Consider the following 17818-nt stretch of genomic DNA (forward strand, 5'->3'; position numbering starts at 1 on the left):
CTCCCTCTCCCTCTCCCTCTCCCTCTCCCTCTCCCTCTCCCTCTCCCCCTTTTCTTCTCCTTCCCTTCCTCCTTCCCCCTTCCCCGTTCTCCCATTCTCCCATTCTGTGTGTGTGTGTATACATATGTGACAATATATGCAGTCAGGCTCATATAAAGATGTTATCAACATCAGTGGACCCCATATAATGACAGTGCTTAGTTATGGTGACATATGAACTTGCATGAATACTCTCCGGATCACACAGGATGAAATTGTGCACTTCTCAGAACATATTTGATAAGTGATATGTGACTCTGCGTGTGTGTATATATGTGTGTTTGACCAGTAGTACTATTCATTATGAGCCACACCTTTTCAGAAAAGGCATATACAATGACTCATTTAAATGCCTATTGTTCTCATGAAGGTATACTCTGTAGTGGTTCTCCCATTGCCACTTTACAGAAGAAATACTGAGGCCCAAAAGGCTTCACTACTTTTCTGGTTCCTTAGATGGTAAGAGCAGAGATGGGATGCAAACGAGGCAGACTGGCCTCGCTGTGGGGTTCTTTGCTATTGCTAGGCCGACTGTCTTCAGAAGACATAGGAAACCAGTGAAGCAGGCACAAACTTTGACTCCCCCAAACCCACTGGGCTCCGGCAGAGTAGGACTGAGTCACCAGAATCTCGAAGAACTGGAGGCATAGATGTCCTTATGTAACTCACAAATCACAAGGATGCTGTAACTCACAAAGTGGAGAAGAGACAACCAGTGTTGGTGAGGGCATGGGAAAAAGAGAATCCTTGTTCACTGCTGAATGGACAGGAAATTGTTTCAGTTTAGTGGGATCCAGTATGTAGTTGCCCCTCATATTAAATCAGAACAGCATATGACCCAGCTATACCACCTAAGGTTATACATTCAAAGAATAAGAAATCAGTATCTTGAAAATACACCGGGCCTTCACTACCTGTTTCATGCTCTCTTTAACCCTCCTTGTCTTGTCTATGTAAAGGCAACCTTCTTCTTTGAGGGTTGTACACAATCAAGAGCTGTACACAGCCTTTTCTATTGTAGTAGAGTAAATCAAGTCCAATAAGGATCTTTGCGATTTTAGGAGGTCTCTTCAGACAGCGAAACGAGGGAGCCATTACAAGGTCCCCTTCAAATACTGGAGGTCAGGCCTCTATCCCCGCCTTTGCAAGTTTAGAATTGCCACAGCCCTTCTATACTTAGAGAAGGGAGGAGATGTCAGGGGCAGCCCTGCTTACCCACTGAAGGCCTAAAATCAGCCAGAGGCCTAAAATCAGCAATAGGCCTGTCATACATGTATGCTAACACCAAGTCTTGGGTCTCAGTGGAAAAATGTTGAAACAGATGGCTATAAGCTAATGTAAACAGGCAGCTTTTGTGGAAATTTACAAGCCTGAGTAGTCATAGACCTTGTAAATAGGTAGCCTGGACAGATAATACCAACTTAGATAAGGACAAGCAAGTCATAGGCAGAATCATAGTGACTTGTCCCCTGAACCTTCACCCAGCAGATACCCGGTTCTGAAAGATATCTGTATTCCCCCTGAACACCCACACTCCGGTGTCATTCCCTTACCCACGTCCTGCCTTTCTGTGTTTATAACCCCTGTGTGAATGAATTACGATTTGAGAAAAAATAAATTATAAAAAAAAAACCCTGGAGACAGAAAATCAATCAAACAAACAAACAAACAAACAAACAAAAGAACTATTTCTTCAAATGTAAAAAAAAAAAGAAAAGAAAAGAAAAAGAAAACACACCGGAACATCCTTCTTTACTGTTGAGAAATCTCCATAGATATATGAGTAGATACAGAAAATGTCACGTGTGTGTGTGTGTGTGTGTGTGTGTCTGTGTGTGTGTGTGTAAATGGAATATCATTCAGCCATGGCAGGTGACTTTCTATTTGCTGCAATATGAATGAGAGGCTTTGTTAAGGAAAATAAGCTCATTATAGGGAGACAAATGCTTCTGGATCTTTCTTATACAGGGAGCCCAAAAAGTCAAACACAGGGGCAGAGAATGACTCCAGGTGCTGGGGAGAGAGAAACAGGGAGATATTGGTCAAATGGTGCAAAGTTTAAGTTGGATGATAAATAAGCTCTGGAGATCTAACATGCAACATATAGTAATAATAATAATAATAATAATAATAGCACCACCAACAACAACATAGTGTATACTTGAAGATGATGAGAGACATTTTTGTATCCTCAGCACACACACAGATGTACATGGACACACACACACACATATATGCATGTACACAGATATAGACATGCACAGGCGTACGAATACACGTACATACATCTGCACACACAGACACAGTAGTAACTCTATGAAGCAATAGATGAGTTCACTAACCTGCTGTGGTAACCATTTCACAACGCATATGTATATAAAACTATTATTGTTAAATACATACATATATGTGTTTTGTTTGTTAACTATACTTCAACGAAGCTGGAGAATTTTAAAAAGAATTCAATGTAATAGCACACCCAATGACTTCCATCTTCTGGCTCTGCTTTCTTCTTTGGGAGCTTCTGGTGCTGATGTGTATTTGTGTTTTTGTATTGCTCATTTTGTGCTGCCCCCATAGAATGTAATCACCTCAGGGTAGCCCTCAGTGTTGTCACCTCTCATGCCCAGGGCCTGCAGTGCAGGGGTGCTCAATGCATGCTGGGGTGCTCAATGCATGCAGTGTTGCTGGGGAGTCTGAGGGTCCATGTTTGGATGGTAACACAAGAAAGTTTGACTTGTGCTTCTGCTGGCAAAGGTGCTGCCTGACCTGCAAGTGACTCTCAGACAATCAATAAACAATCAATAAGCAACAAGGGGTAATCAGAACTGAGGAGATGGGACTGTTACTTGTACCCTAGGTAGGAGAGAGCAGCAGGTCTTGTTGTCTAGACCAGGGCCATTCAGAGAGGCCCTTTGGTGGCAACACCTGTAGAGACAGGTGTGGTCTTTTGAGAGGCTTGGCCTTTTCTTGGTACTTCTGATCTTATTAGAAAACAGACACCAGTGTCAATGCTGACAGCAGAGTTTCAATATGCCAGGAAAACACTGGGCCAGGGGAGAAAGGGCAGCTTGGGACAAAGCTTTGGGGGCAGAGCTGGGAAGCTGTTCTCATAGCTGTGGGGGTTCCTGCAAAGAAAAATGATTCTCAGGAGGCAAGAAGGGAATCCAGTTCAACACAACCTAGTCAGCTGATATAGATTCAAACTTCTAGATCTGATTCTGGTCAGTCTATATTTTTAGGCATCTAAGAACAGTAATATTTTGGGAAAAGATTTTCTAGTAACATCTCAACGCCATGTGAGCAGTAAAACGTAAGGCAACTTAAGGGCCTAGGGGAAGATCAGATATGGTCTCGGTCATACAGACATACATGTGACATCTCCCCAAGGGAGTCAGTGAGAAACAATGCTCAAGCTACAGGTCTAGAGAGGAAGGGTATGGGATAAATGTTATACTCTGGGGGGCTCTGGTGTGGCCTGGCCCTACAGATAGCACAAACCGCCAGGCTGTTAATGGATGCAGGCACTGCATCCACTCCCAGCCCTCTGAGTGGAAAACAGGTATACGCATCCCTTTCATTGAAGAGATAAGCCTGCATGCATAACATCCCTGGTTTCCCTAGGACACAAGGACCTCGTGGCCCTATACATGCTGGACAGGAAGAATAGATCGTTGTATAGATCCAAAGTTCTAGTAGTCTGGAGTAAGAAGCCATAGTTCTAAACTTTCCTCCCTGCTCCTCAGTCCCCTCATCTGTAAAGTAGAGGAAAAAAAGTGACCTACCTCATGGGACCACGGTGAGGATGGGAGGAGGCAGCTTCAGTTACTTGTTGAGGACGATACCTGTCACATAAGTGACCAACGCTAAGACATCACTCAAAGGGTGATGCAGACGACCAGTGCTTTAAAGTCACGGAAACCCTGGTGTGAGAAACTAAAGAGCCAGTCAGGCTCCAGAGCCAGGGCTGTCCATCAAGCGGTCCTGTCACGGCCTCTATGTGATGGATTGAGATCAAGACCCAGGGACCAGAATGGAGGCAGCTGGATGTGAATCTTGACTCCATCATTGACTAACAGTGCATATACACGTGTGTATGTGTGCATATGCTTGTTTCTGTGCATGTGTGTGTTTGTGCACGCATGTGTCCGTGCACCTTGCAATTGTGTGTGCATATTGTATGTAACCTACGGAATTCTGAAATTGAATTATCTTTGATATTAGCCAGAGAAAAAAGGGGTGGTTTCGGGGATAAGTTCCTCAGCCAAAGTAGAGACACATTTTCATCTGCTGTTCAAAACCAGAGTGCTTTGTAGTCACAAAGCCTTCGAGCACTCTGGTGCCTTTGTCATACAGCGAAGAGCTCACCATGTACAGAATGTTTAGAGCTGTACCTAGGGCTATTCTGCATTGTTGATATGGAAAGTCTAGAGCTCAGGCAGCTTGGATCCACAAAACACAGGCTCTGACTTCATTTTATGAGCACAGTTGGTGAAGTTTTAGGGAAATCCTTGCTGAGGCGCCTGCTTAATCTCCCGGGGGCATTTCCTCAAATTGGTCACTAGATGGCAGGAGTGTTCTTTCTCATCCCACTTGAGCCGGTAGGCGGCAGAACCTTACCTTGGGCTGTACCTACTGCTTCCTTCTTCTCTTCCTCACAGCGACCTCTGATTAAAAAGGACACACTCCGTACCAAATGCTAACCCCAGCACCTAGCACATGGTAATGCTTCAGAAAACATCAGCTGCCCTTCCTATTGTTACCGTTTCCGTTTTCACAGAGAAACAGGGTGGGAACAGAGTCGCCAATCCTCTGAAGCCAGGCTTGCAAATTCAACATTGGGCCCTCCTGCCCCCTTTCAAGGTTAATACCCTTGGCTCACCACATGAACCCTGCCATTGGTCCTGTCTTAGTCCCAATGTGATCTTAAGCTAATTATTTTCATTCTCGGATTTTTAAATCCTCGCTTTTTCATCTGTATAATAAAGGCTGTAATATCTTCCTTATCTGAGGAAGGACTTCATAAACAGAAACTAGGTCGGAGTAGAGGCTGTGAATGGAGGTCGCTATTGTTAAAACCTTTTATGTTAACATAACCAGAGACCTTCCTTTATGTGGTCTTCCCTTCACCCTCTCCACAGCCACTCCACACTCATGGTTCCTGCCCTCAGGGGACCTAGCAGTTACACTTTCCTGATCTCTGTTCATACACAGGGCACTTGGACCTGGTACATCTTGTTATAAGGCTCAAGGATTTGGATGGTGTCATCTTTTTGCTCTGGTCTCTCTAGGAAAGATACCATTATTACAGACACAAACTCACATACCTTGTCCTTCTCCATGGTGTTACTTTGGAAAGCAAGCTCCAAGCTACATGATTCTATTGCTTTCACAGGGGCAGTCATTTGCTTTGAGGTCAAAAGGTTTTGTAGGGGTGTCCAAAGTAGTGAGAAAGGAGTCACAAGGTCAAAAGTTGGTGTCTGGTGGGGCTCTTCTTTCTCTTTTTAACTTCTGTCTAATTTATACTTGGGGCTATACATAATTTTTTGCTGATAAAGAAATCTTTGTTGACAGCTACTATAAAGGGTGGGCAGGGGATTAAATTTGAGATGATTCGTAAAAACTTTCAGGCATGAGATGGAGCCGGGTGTGGTCTGCTTCCAAAGGTCTAATATTCCACAGCATGGAACTTGACTTTGTCTTGTGTTCTGTGGGCAGGGGAGAGTCCTTTAGTGGGCTCCAGTAAAGGAATGGGTAGAAGACCTCTCACTCCTTAATCTCTGAGACAGAGAGTCCCAAAGAACAACCTAGGGGCCGAGGCTCAGTCTAAGTCAGGTGGCCTCTTTGGGATGTATTTTAAAATCAGTTTCCTAAGAAAATGGAATTTAAATTTAAGAGTTATGCAGAATCTTGTTTACTGTCACTATCAACATGACTAATTGGGGCTCAGAGAGGCCATTAGCCATGTGTTCTACAATCTGCACTCAGGACTTGGTCTTTTCTGTGTTACAGTGCCCTGGTTCCCAAGGACCATTCAGGAGCTGGACAGATTCGCCAATCAGATTCTCAGCTACGGAGCTGAACTGGATGCAGACCACCCAGTGAGTCCAGGACTCTGAGGACTAGTCTTCCCACCTTCTCCCAACCTTCCCTCCATCTTCTTTCCTTCTCCTCTCCTACCTCTTCAGCTTGGAGCGATGTGTTTGTTTATTTGGTTGCAAGAATTTTACTGAGCTCCCACAGGTGCCAGGACTGGGAAAGCACAGATTAACGAGACCATGAGACCTCACTGTCGTCATTGCTTCAGTCATTACTGTTAGAGTGACTGTGAACCACTGGCCAGAAAATGCTATCTCTATACAGTAGTGTGTATTTGTTTTTCAGCCTTTGTACATTTTACGAACATATAAATCAGACACAGTGAGGGGTCAGGGAGAGAGGTGACATTGGACCTTCAGAGAGCTGAGAGGTTCTAGTCAGATGAGGGGTGTGGGACATTTGCTGAGAGACATCTGCTTTGAAGAGTTCAGCCAGTGGTGGAGATGGGTGGGTGGTACCGTAGGTATGACAGCAAGAGAGCCAGCTGACGCATGGGTTGTGTCAGACTTTCTAAAGTTTTATACATCAGAGTGGTGAAGTTCACTGTGCCCTGAATTTTGTGGCAGATGGCATGGTTTTGTTGTTGGTTTGGTTTGGTTTTTAAAGGGTTCTCACTAGAGGAATGGCTTAAGGTAGGTGTGTGTGTGTGTGTGTGTTTGTGTGTGTGTGTGTGTGTGTATCTTCTAATTCCTTCTTCTCTTGGGCCAATGGTCCTTGGACAACAGCCCAGGCCAAAGCTCAAGGTGGTCTGGCAGCTTCCTTGGGTGGGCAGTGTGTTATTATGACCTTAGGTTCTCTCCTCTCTGCCGGACTCTCTGGCATTTAATAACCAGGCAACTGTTTAACACGAACAAGGTTTTAGTGTGGCTGGTGCTAGGGTGTGTCTATTCAGCATCTCCTTACTACTCTGTGGGGTCCAACAGCTAACAGGAGGCTTGCTCTTCTCAGAGGCAGTTTTTCATAAGCAGGTGGAGGTTTCCATCCTACACAGGCCCAGCCATGACAGGTACCTTCTCTAAATATCTTCTGTCAATTGGACTTTGACTCCTTGGTCTTACCCCAGTGCTCAGGGTAGTTGAAGACACAGGCCTTGCTGGTGGCAACAACTCAAGAAATAGGGAGCCATGGAATAGCCTTTTAAAGCATGAACATCCAGCATAGCAAACTTCTGTGAGCAGACTTGGGATGCACAAGGAAAGCAATGAAGACTCCAGCAACTTTAGTTATCCAGAATTTTCTCTTTATCCCATCCTTCAATTAAAAAAAAAAAAAAGGAGAAAGTACTTTCTGAACAAAAACAAGGTGTGAATTAATCCTATCCTTTACACTTCAAAGCAGGGAAAAATGATTTTCAGACTTTTAAAAATAATATTTATGTCTGGGAGAGTCCCCCTACACTTATGTTCACACATATGCATATATGTGTGTCCATCTGGTGTGGTCACTTACCAGGCATTGCTAACCACAAGTCTATCTTCACTGTTACACCAAGTGACAGTCTTTGCCTCATATCTTCATAAGGACTCACAATGACTTTCCTAAATCTGAGTTGTGACATTGGAATAAATTGTCCAACATTAAGGGTGGAAGTGTTTGTAGGCATCCTACTTAAGCCCACCATTCTTTGTCTCACAGACCTGGTGGTGAGCCCTGGTGAGCCTCAGACAAGAGGCTCCTGAATTCCACGACAGACTGGGCAATGTAGTAAGACTAGAAAACCAAACCAGAGCAGACCAAAACTAGGTCAAACCAAACTGAAAAACAATTTGAAAATACCAGCTTGGGGGAGACAGATTCTCTGTTATCTTCCTGTATATGACACAGTCCATGTTATGGAGCCTAGAGGTGGCAAAGGCCACACTTCAGGCACTCTGATGTCCCCTCTAACAAGCTTCTGCCTGTGCCTCTCAGCTGGGTACCCTGCAAGCAAAAAAAGCTCTAGAGATTTCTTCCCCCAGGGAAACAAGTCCGACCTGACTTAACCTGCAGGACGCACACATCAGTATGTTTCTTCTCTCCCCAGCCCCCAAGTCCTGCCTTGACCCTCTGTTCTTCCCATTGGCCTCAATCCTAAACATTTGGGTGGGTGGGAGAGGCCGATCCAGAGAGAGGGACATGTCCTTCCCACTAGCCTCGTGTCCCCTCAGAAGCCAAAGCTGGCCTTAAAACTCTCTGGAATTCGTTTCTCTCTGCCAACCCAGGCCACATCTTTGGCTTCCCAACCTCTCCGTGTCATGAATTCTATCATAAAAACACAGCGTATCAGGTACACAGTCCCCCTGTAGAGAAGGTGCCAAGGTCTTTCTGTTCCCTCGGTCTTTCATCAAATGCTGGGAACAGGGGCCAAGCACAGAGCAAAATCTCGGGTGTTTTTTCTGCAGCCTCCAGGCCCCACAGGCCTGGCCTCAAGGTGTGAACTGCAAGCAGACACCAGCCTAGCCATGAAGGGGCTGTTCTTCTTCGAGGACCCTCTGTTCTGCCCTGCCCCTTGCAGTCAGTATGATCCCTTCCTCCCCTGACACCCTGCCCTTGGCAAGATTCATTTGTGTGTGACCTTGTGCTTCAGAGCCTCCCAAATAGCCACTTTGTGAAATGAGGGAAAAGAAGGATTGTTCTAGAAATCCCAGATAAAACTGTTCAGCCTAAAGCTTCAGCAAAGCAAGGAAATGGAATAGTATGGCAGTCTGACCTTCATTCTGTCCTTCCTGTCTTATTTGTATTCTCCCTCCCTCCCTCCCTCCCTCCCTCCCTCCCTCCTCTCTCTCTTTTTCTCTCTTCCCTCCCTTATATACACCCTTCCTTTCCACAAGCATTTATCAAGCCTTAGTAGCTAACCTTTTTTGATTATGGGCTGTGTACTAAGCTAAATATTCGGGATGTGGTTAATTCTAGTGTAAGTCAGCACTCTGGAAGGGTCGGACTTTTCCTTTTCAGGTGAGGACTCTCAGGAGGCTGTATCCCTGAGCCATGTTCCATAGCAGTAAGGACAGGGAGCTGAAGTGGCACCTGAGGTCCTCTCTGTGCCCACCAGTCTCTCTAACTGTACAACAGAAGGGGAAGAAGGAGCATTAACTTTTCTCTTAGTCATACCAAGAAAACCTGAGAGAGAAACTATAAACTTTGGAGGCAGAATCCCAAGGGATGTGTTTGATTTCTATCCCCCAAATTGACCACCATGCAGTGCCTTCTACCTGAGGCGCTCCTCCTCACACCATCTCTGTTCTTTTCCACTGGCAAACCTCTGCCGGGCTTTCAAGGCTATACTCTCATCTCTTGCCCCTGAAAGCCATCTCTTCCATCTCCTCCTCAGGGGCCATCTTCTCATGCTGTTACCATAAAAGGGCTGTGCCTGTGGGTTTACCTAGGAGTATGAGAACTCTGCCTTTCATGCTTCCAGAGACCTCACACCATTTTCTGAAATGGCTACACTATTTTATGTCCTCGAAAATAGAATTCAAGCAGCTCCTCTTCTCTACAAAAAATGTCAACACTCGTTTTCTTTTATTTTAAAAATTAATTTATAAGTTGTGGCACACGATTTTAATCCCAGCACTTGAGAGGTCAAGTCAGGTAGATCTCTGAGACTGAGGCCAACCTGGTCTACATAGCGAGTTCTAGGACAGCCAGGGCTAGGTAAAGAGACCCTATCTCAAAAAATTATATTTATTGGAGAGAAAAAATAGAATATGTGTACATGCATGATGTGTGTGTATGGCCACATGTATGCTCCTGCACTCCTATGCAGACCAGATTATAGCTTGAAGGTGTCTTCTTCCATGTGGGTCCCATGTACCAAACTCAGGTCACTGGGCTTGAGGAGCAAGTGCCTTGTCATGCTGAGCCACTGCCTGGCCCTGAGGTACCTTTAAAAGGCCCAAGGGTGTGTGAAGGAGCTCAGGGTCCCATTCCAGAGTGTACTTCCTATGTTCTGAGCCAGAGTATCCAGGTCTCATGTTTCTGGCTTTTTGCACAATTGTGCCATTCTTTGAGTGCCCGTTCTGGGCTCACATTTTAATTAATTAACTAATTAGTTAATTAATGTTAATCAATTTATATTAGTCAATACCAATTACATTTTATTCACTCATTAATTTTTATTAATTAATTGTGTAATTATCCACTTCAAGTCCCAGGATGAGTCTCCTTCTCCTCCCCAGTACTCCCTCATACAGATCCTCCCCCATTCTCCTCTCTCCTTCTCCTCTGAGAAGGGGGATTCCCCTCTAGGTATCCCTGCCCCCAGACAATCAAATCACAGCAGGACTAGACAAATCCTCTCCCACTGGGGCCAGAAGAGGCAGCTCAGTTAGGGGAATGAGATCCACAGGCAGGCAACAGATACAAGGAGTTGTTGAAGGACCCGCATGAAGACCAAGCTGCACTTCTGCTACATACGTGCAGGGGCCTAGGTTCAGCCCATTGTGCTTATATGTTTTACATGATGTTCTGCCTGTGACTTAACCTATCCATGTTATTCTGCAAAACAGGTATGATCAGCAATCTCCTTTTCCCTAAGAGGGAACTAAAGCTTCCAGGGATAAGCTGACCATCAGGAGGCCACACTCCTAGTGACTGAGCATGGCAGCTTGAAACCCATGATCTCCTTGCTGTCCTGAAGTTGGCAGGTCTGAGCTTTAACTGCAGCAGTGACAGGAAACATGGTAAACAAGATCTGTCAGCCTAGAAGAGTCCTCAGAAGGCTTGTCATAAATACTCTTAAGTAACAAAATTTCTCAGAGAGAAAAGAGATTGTGTATAGACTCTGATGGTGTCATGATTTCTTATCTTACTGATTTCTCTTTTCTCCTTTCGACACCCTTCCCTTCACCCTTTCCTCATGGACAATCTACTTTCCTGTTAAACACACTAGGTTACATGCAGGGCAACCCAAATCACTGCTATTAGCTTAATTGAGACAGGGTGATTATAAATAAACTGCATGCAATGCTAGTGAAATGGCTGTTATTAATCTAAACAGAGACAGAGTGACCAGTCAACACCAGTTACAGCTTAACTCAGAATGCAGCTCATGGGCATGGTCACCTGGCAAAGTAAATGACGGAAAGCCAAGGCCCCGAAAGGATAGGCTTCATGGTCACAAATCTAACCAGAGGTACCTACCCATTTAGCTGCAGTGCCAGAGATCTGAGTGCTGCAAACTCTTTGCAGGTGATAATTAATGTTTTCGAGATGCAGGACTGGAAAAGAGCATAGTAAAGAACCTTCCCAAATGATGAATCTCCATGACATACAATGCACGTCAGTTCATGTACTGAATCTCCTGCCACTATTTTCAAGTGATTTGAAAGAAAGCTAGAATATTATTTTCCTTACTCCCAATTAAAAAAAAACATACATACAGCAGAAAACTTCAAAACCGTACAAAGCACCGCTGGGTAGCCACTCTGTGCACCACGTCTATGGAATGTTTATTAGAGTTAGGCGTATTCCATCCATCCATTGTTCCTTATGTAGTTTCCTCAACACAGGGACTGCCTATTAGATACGTAATTTTGCATTGAGCCTTTATTTTCACAGGTGGAAAGATCCATAAAGCCTCCAGACAAGGCACATTAATGATGGGTTGTAGTTGAGTGAGGATGAGAATTAGGCATGAGCCTCCTCTTCCGGGAGGCAGTGTGAAACGGAAATCCTTCCATCAAAATGTGTTTTCTCTTCTGCCCCCACTTTCCCACTAGTTTCCAAATCTCAGCTTTCCAGTGTGGTTAGGCTTGGAAAACTTTAATGAAAACGTTGTAGTTAATCTTTATTTATTTATTTACACTTCAGGACCCTTCAGCAAACAGCCTAATAGGGCTTCACTGTCTACCTTTCTTATATCAAAACAGAACCAGACATTCTTCAGAGTTCCCAATGCTGTGAAAATTTTTTTCTTTTATATGTTGAGGGGCAAGAGACACACATGTACTATCATCTGTTAAGACCGGCTAGTCAGGATGACAATTGCTAAATTTAAGTTATATTATGAGTTCAAATATGAAGATATGGATAAATAAATGTTTATTGTTCAGTCTAGTAGAGATGTTCCCCCAATGGCGTGCAGGTGATGTTTGGACATTAAACTAGTTTTCCTCCTAGAATGCTCAAAGACACTCATATTTGATCAGCATAAATGGACCCTATGTTAATTACAAGTTTTTAGGTTTTTGGAGCATGGTGTGGTTGGTATACACTTATTTCCCAATATACATGAGGATAATCATAAGCCTGAGCTACAGAATAGGGCCCTGTCTCACATACTGACAGCAAACAAACAAACAGAAGCCCCACAATTCCCTATGTGTTTTATTTTAGTTTTACTTATGCATAGGTGTGTGTATTTGTGCCAGAGTACTTGACACATGTGTGTGAGTGCCCATGGAGCCCAGCAGAGGGTGTTGCCCTCTAACTCTGGAGCTGGAGTTACAAGTGGTTGTGAGCCACCTCGTGTGAGTGCTGGAAACCAAACCCGAATCCTCTGGAAGAGCAGCAAGAGATCTTAACCGCTGAGCCATCTCTCCAGTGTCCCTATTTGTAATTAATGATTTTAATCCAGCCAGTGTTTCAGAGAGATTAACAGACTGTACTTTGTAACAACCATGCCATAGAATCTTTAAACTGAAGAATATTTCTTATCATTCGGATGTGGATTTGGAATAAGTATATGATAATTTTATTTTTATTAATGTGGAGCATTCAGGGTTTTTTTTCATTATTATTTCTTAAAATACATCCTAGTAAATACCTAGAAATATCCCTATCCACATCTCTCCTACTGTCCCTCTCTACTTCCCTCTCTCCCTCTCCTTCCCTCTCCCTCCCGCGCTCCCGCCCTCCGCCCCCCCCCCCCTCCCGCCCTCCCTCCCTCTCTTCCTTCCATCCTTCCTCCCTCCCTTCTACCTTCTCTCCCTCTCTCCTTCCCTCTCTCCTTCCCTCTCTCCATCTCTCCCTCCTTCTAGCTTTCTCCGTTTCTTCTTTCTATGCCCCCATGCTCCAGCTTCTTAGGTAAAATTGCCTTACATAAATTACTTTCGTTTTTTATTTTTTTGAAAATGTTGGTTGGCCCTAATTTAAAAAACAAGCAAAACTTAACGAGCCAGTCAAGTAAAGAAAGTAACATCAACATTTGAAAGTCAGGGAACATTCTTCAACGCCATCTTTAAACACAGCCTGTGATACAAAGCCTTCATTTTCAAGTCATTCAGTCTATGGTTGGGAGGACTGGAGAGACAGAGAAATTGCAACTTGAAGAGATTTTTGGAAGGCCTTGTTGGGAAATGTTTGCAAGGAACAAAGAAGAGTAATATGGCGGTGGACCAGTCTCTCATCTCACCACAACTCAGACCACAGTGAACGTTTCTGTAAAATACTCTTCTTGTCTATTGGGACACTTCCCACGTATGATGAGCCCACTCCACCCTAAACACTCAGAGACACACTTGGCTGCCTTGCACTTGGAAATGTGCTGCTTGGCACGACTGAGAAGACTGCCTGCTAGTCAGCCTCAGAGAAGACACTGCCATCCCTTGGTCTGGGGTGGCTTGCTCAGTCAGTGGAGCGCCTGCCAGGTTAGAAAGATTCACAAATGCTGAAGGGTAGTAAAAAGACCTGGGGAACTGGGTGAGCCACAGCCGGGCCTCTCCTTTATGGATCTACCTCCTGGGGACTCTGTTGATTCTGGAAGAACACGTTTACTGATCAACCTGACAAGTTTATGCCAAAAGCTGCCACGGGTGGAGAGAGGTGGAGAATGACATTTTCCTAGCATTTTTGGGAGGCTGAGACAAGAGAACTGAGGTCTGTCCAGAAATACCCTATGTCAAGAGATTAGAATGTAAAACATAAAATTACCATAGTAGTAACCACATATCCATTTGTCTATCAGGGACTGAAGAGTGGCCTCCATACTAATTTCCATAGCAGTGATTATTTTAAAATGGAAGTTGTGGAGATAGCTGATTTAGAAAAGTACATATGTAAGGCTTGGTGACCCATATTCTGTCCCCAGCATCATGTAAAGAGCTAGGCATGATGTCACATGCTTTTTTTATAAAACAAGGTAGAACTTTCCTGAAGATTGACATCCAAGGTTGATATTTGAATTCATCATGTTCCCAACTTCCAACCCCCCAAATGTACATACAGATACATACATACAACACACACATACATACAAACACACATATATATATAAGTGTGGGGGAAAAAGCAGCAGCGGTGGAGGAGTCCGGGAGGCTTTCCACACCGGCTGGTCCCACATACAGGAGAAAGGTCTGGAGTTTCAAAGGCTGGAGGCTTTGGCAGTGGCAGGCCCCAATGACACGAGAAAGTCCTTGGTTCCAAAAGGGTTTATTGTCATGGCAGATGGTGGATGGATTTGGATGTACCCCCCTGAATCTCAGAGCAGACCTGAGTTAAATAGGGAGGGAGAAAAGGGGAGGTTCTGGGAAGAATGCTTAATTTGCTCCACCCTCTGGCCTTCATTAGCATGTAAATCTCTAGGGCCTGAGGCCTGTAGTCACTCTACCTGTGCACTTTGGGAGGGGTTGTAATGGCCTACGTGACTGAACAATGTAGGTCTATGGAGACAAGACTGCATGTCAGGACTCTGGGTTCTGGAGATCTGGGTTCTGGGGATGTGGCCGAACACCTGCCATTTCTCCCTTGGAGTCTCGGGGTTCCAGGCCCATGCCCAGCCATTAACCAAGATACCCTTACACAGTCCCACATATAAGCACATACATACATGCACACATTCATATATATATGTATATGTATACGTATACGTATATGTATATATATATGCACATACATACACACATATACACACATACATACATACATACATACACACATAGATAGAGACACACACACAGATGTGAGGAGGCATCACTAAACATAACACTTGCCAGAAATTGTGTGAATATTCTATGCCTTCATTGCAGGCATCTGACTTGGCTTGATCAACTTAGTTTAGACACTGGGAATAGAGTAGATGACATTTCTTAAACACCAGAGTATATGTGTAGATACTGAAATCTCAGAATGGAGAATATTTCCCCAAATTGAAGGCGTGGTAGAATGTGCTACTCCCTCCCTCTGTGTTTAACAGAGACCTTGTTTTAGAGCATCATCAAGGAGACACGTGTTGTCATAGCTCAAAAGCTACCACTCAGATCATTGCTGGAGGTGCCAGGGCTCTCCCTCTGCAGACTTGAGTCATCAAGTGTCTTCTCTCTCTTAGGGCTTTAAAGATCCTGTGTACCGGGCGAGACGAAAGCAGTTTGCTGACATTGCCTACAACTACCGCCAGTAAGTCTTCCTGTTGGACAATTGAGAGAAGAGCATACTCCCAACCTTCATTCTAGGTTGGAAACGATCGGCCTAGAACCTCCTGCTTTGTGTGTGTGTGCCCATGTCTGTGTATATGTGTGTATGTGTGTGTATGTGTATGCATGTGTGTATATGTGTTTGTGTTAGCATGTATGTATGTGTGTATATGTGTGCATGTGTATATATGCATGTGGATATGTGTATATATTTGTACATGTGTGTATATATATGTGTGTGTGTTTAATCTCTCTCCTTAATAACACATTTTGAATGTTGCCTCTAGATCAAACAAAACTACCCATTGTGATGCAGCCTAGGTCTCTCCTAAGCTTTGTTAGACAACTGTTTGTTGTGTCTGAAATGATTGGAAAGACTTCCATCATGAATGAAACAGGCTCTGGTCTTCTCTACAATAGTCCAGGAAGAAGAAAGCTGGCTGCTCCAGTGAAGTAACAAATCACCATAGCCTGTGGACCAGCTGCACTCCTGTGTTCTACTTATCTGGTTTGACCCAGTCCTGTAGGGCAATTGCCAGATGGGATGTATCCCCCCCCACCCCCTTTCAGAATTCTATAGTATTTTAGCCAAGAGAAAATGGCCATATCAAATGTGTTGTTTGGGAACATAATGGCTTTGCTGTTGTGAGTCCTCAGGGAATAATATGTAAATTAGGACTTGGGAAGCTTGGTGTTTTGGAGACAGCAGTTTCTGAGTTAAGGGAATAAATAAAAAGATAAACTCAAAAAAATTCTAGAGCTGTCCCAAGATGAAGGTATTAATTCTTTAACAGCATTGGTAGGACATCAACGGCATAAGGAAATGCTAGGGTGTGCTGAACACAAACCTACGTGTGGATGGAGAGACATCCAGAACATTACCTTCTCTGAAATATATACCTCTGTGTGTGTGTGTGTGTGTGTGTTTAGTGTTGTAATAAATCCTCATTTTTTTCAGATAAGAAAATTGAAGCTGAAAGAAGTTAAATATCTTTTCAAAGTCATTTACCTAGTAAGGGACAAGGGCAGGTTTTAATTTTATCTGTCCCCAGAACTACTATCAGTGTCCCCACTGTGTCTATTAACCCTGTGCCTGGGCAGGCACATGGGTCTCATGCCTCCTTTCTGGCCCAAGTTCTGAGGACTGTTCTTGTTTTCAGGCTCTGCCTCACCTGTCTCAGAGATAGGTTCCATGTGATGTCCCAGCTCAATTAGAAGAATTCTAAGCCTTTCTTACAAGGAGTGCTAAGGTTCTGTCACTGGGTCTAAGTTCTGAGGCATGGAACCATGTGTCAGCCGATCACTGTGGTCAGAATAAAGAAGCTCTGTGATTGTATAACCCTGACCACATTCCCATATGCAGAGGGAGTGTTAGGTGTCCTCTTTCTCAAACCCCACACACTGAAAGAGGTGGGAGGTGCTTTGCTTTAAGAAGGGGAAGAGACACTGGGTCACTGGGAGAGGAAGTGTGAACCAGGACAGTGTATGTTCAAAATGTCACTGCTTCTGGAAATTTGTAGCAGCAAAAGTACCAGTTGTCTTTCTTGGTTTTGTTTTTACATTAATTAATTAATTATTGGTGTGTGTGTGTGTGTGTGTGTGTGTGTGTGTGTGTCTGCTAGGACTCATGTGTGGAAGTGAGAGGACAACTTGTGTGAATCAGCTTTCTCTGCCACATGGGTTCTGGGCAGACTTGGTAGCAAGTACCCTTAACCACAGAGCTATGCCACTGGCACCATCAATCCCTTTCTTTGAAATGAGAACTAGTTATTTTAATGATCAGTGGTTACTGAAGTTCCAATATTGGGAATATAATTATGAATATATATGCATACATAAAGTAATATATACAGGTATATACCTACATATATTACTTTATGTATATAAACCTCCACACTAAGGATACTTGTCAAGTGCAGGACTAAAGGCTCGTAGAAGTTTACTAAATTACCTGAGATTACATCCAAAACCTTTTCCTTTTCTTCCTTCACTACTTAACCCTGGAGTATAGTACAGTCTTAGGCAAAAATTCGCCTGACACTGTTTTGCCAGGTAACCAGAAGATCCTCTGAACTTGGGACCTTCTCATTTCTCAGTCAGCAATCTTTCCTCCTCAATCCCTGCCCACCTTTCTGTAGAAAATAACAGTCTTTGCTCTAATGTCCTTGGATGAGGTTCAATTCTGAAAGTTCAGGAGGAGCCTAGTTTGGAACCAGATCTGCAGTTCCAAGGTAAACAGTCCCACTTTGTCCCAGACTCTGTTTCCCTAGTGAGAGGAGCAGGCCTGCAGCCCAGGGAACAATCCCTGGCTCAGGAGGTCAGGCTTTGTTTGGTTTTCATTGTTTTAGGAC

At 44.0% G+C, this 17818-nt stretch overlaps 1 protein-coding gene across 1 annotated transcript in view; it reads left to right on the forward strand.

Moving 5' to 3' along the window:
• Pah (phenylalanine hydroxylase) overlaps positions 1-17818 on the forward strand; it is a 62563-nt gene that overhangs the window by 26936 nt on the left and 17809 nt on the right. The window contains exons 4-5 of the mRNA XM_028778058.1: positions 6052-6140; positions 15383-15450. Of these exons, the coding sequence (XP_028633891.1) occupies positions 6052-6140; positions 15383-15450 (157 nt within the window). The remainder of the gene's footprint in view (positions 1-6051; positions 6141-15382; positions 15451-17818) is intronic.

This window comes from Grammomys surdaster, unplaced genomic scaffold (genome assembly GCF_004785775.1).
Source record: "Grammomys surdaster isolate TR1022 unplaced genomic scaffold, NIH_TR_1.0 322, whole genome shotgun sequence".
NCBI classification, from domain to species: domain Eukaryota; kingdom Metazoa; phylum Chordata; class Mammalia; order Rodentia; family Muridae; genus Grammomys; species Grammomys surdaster.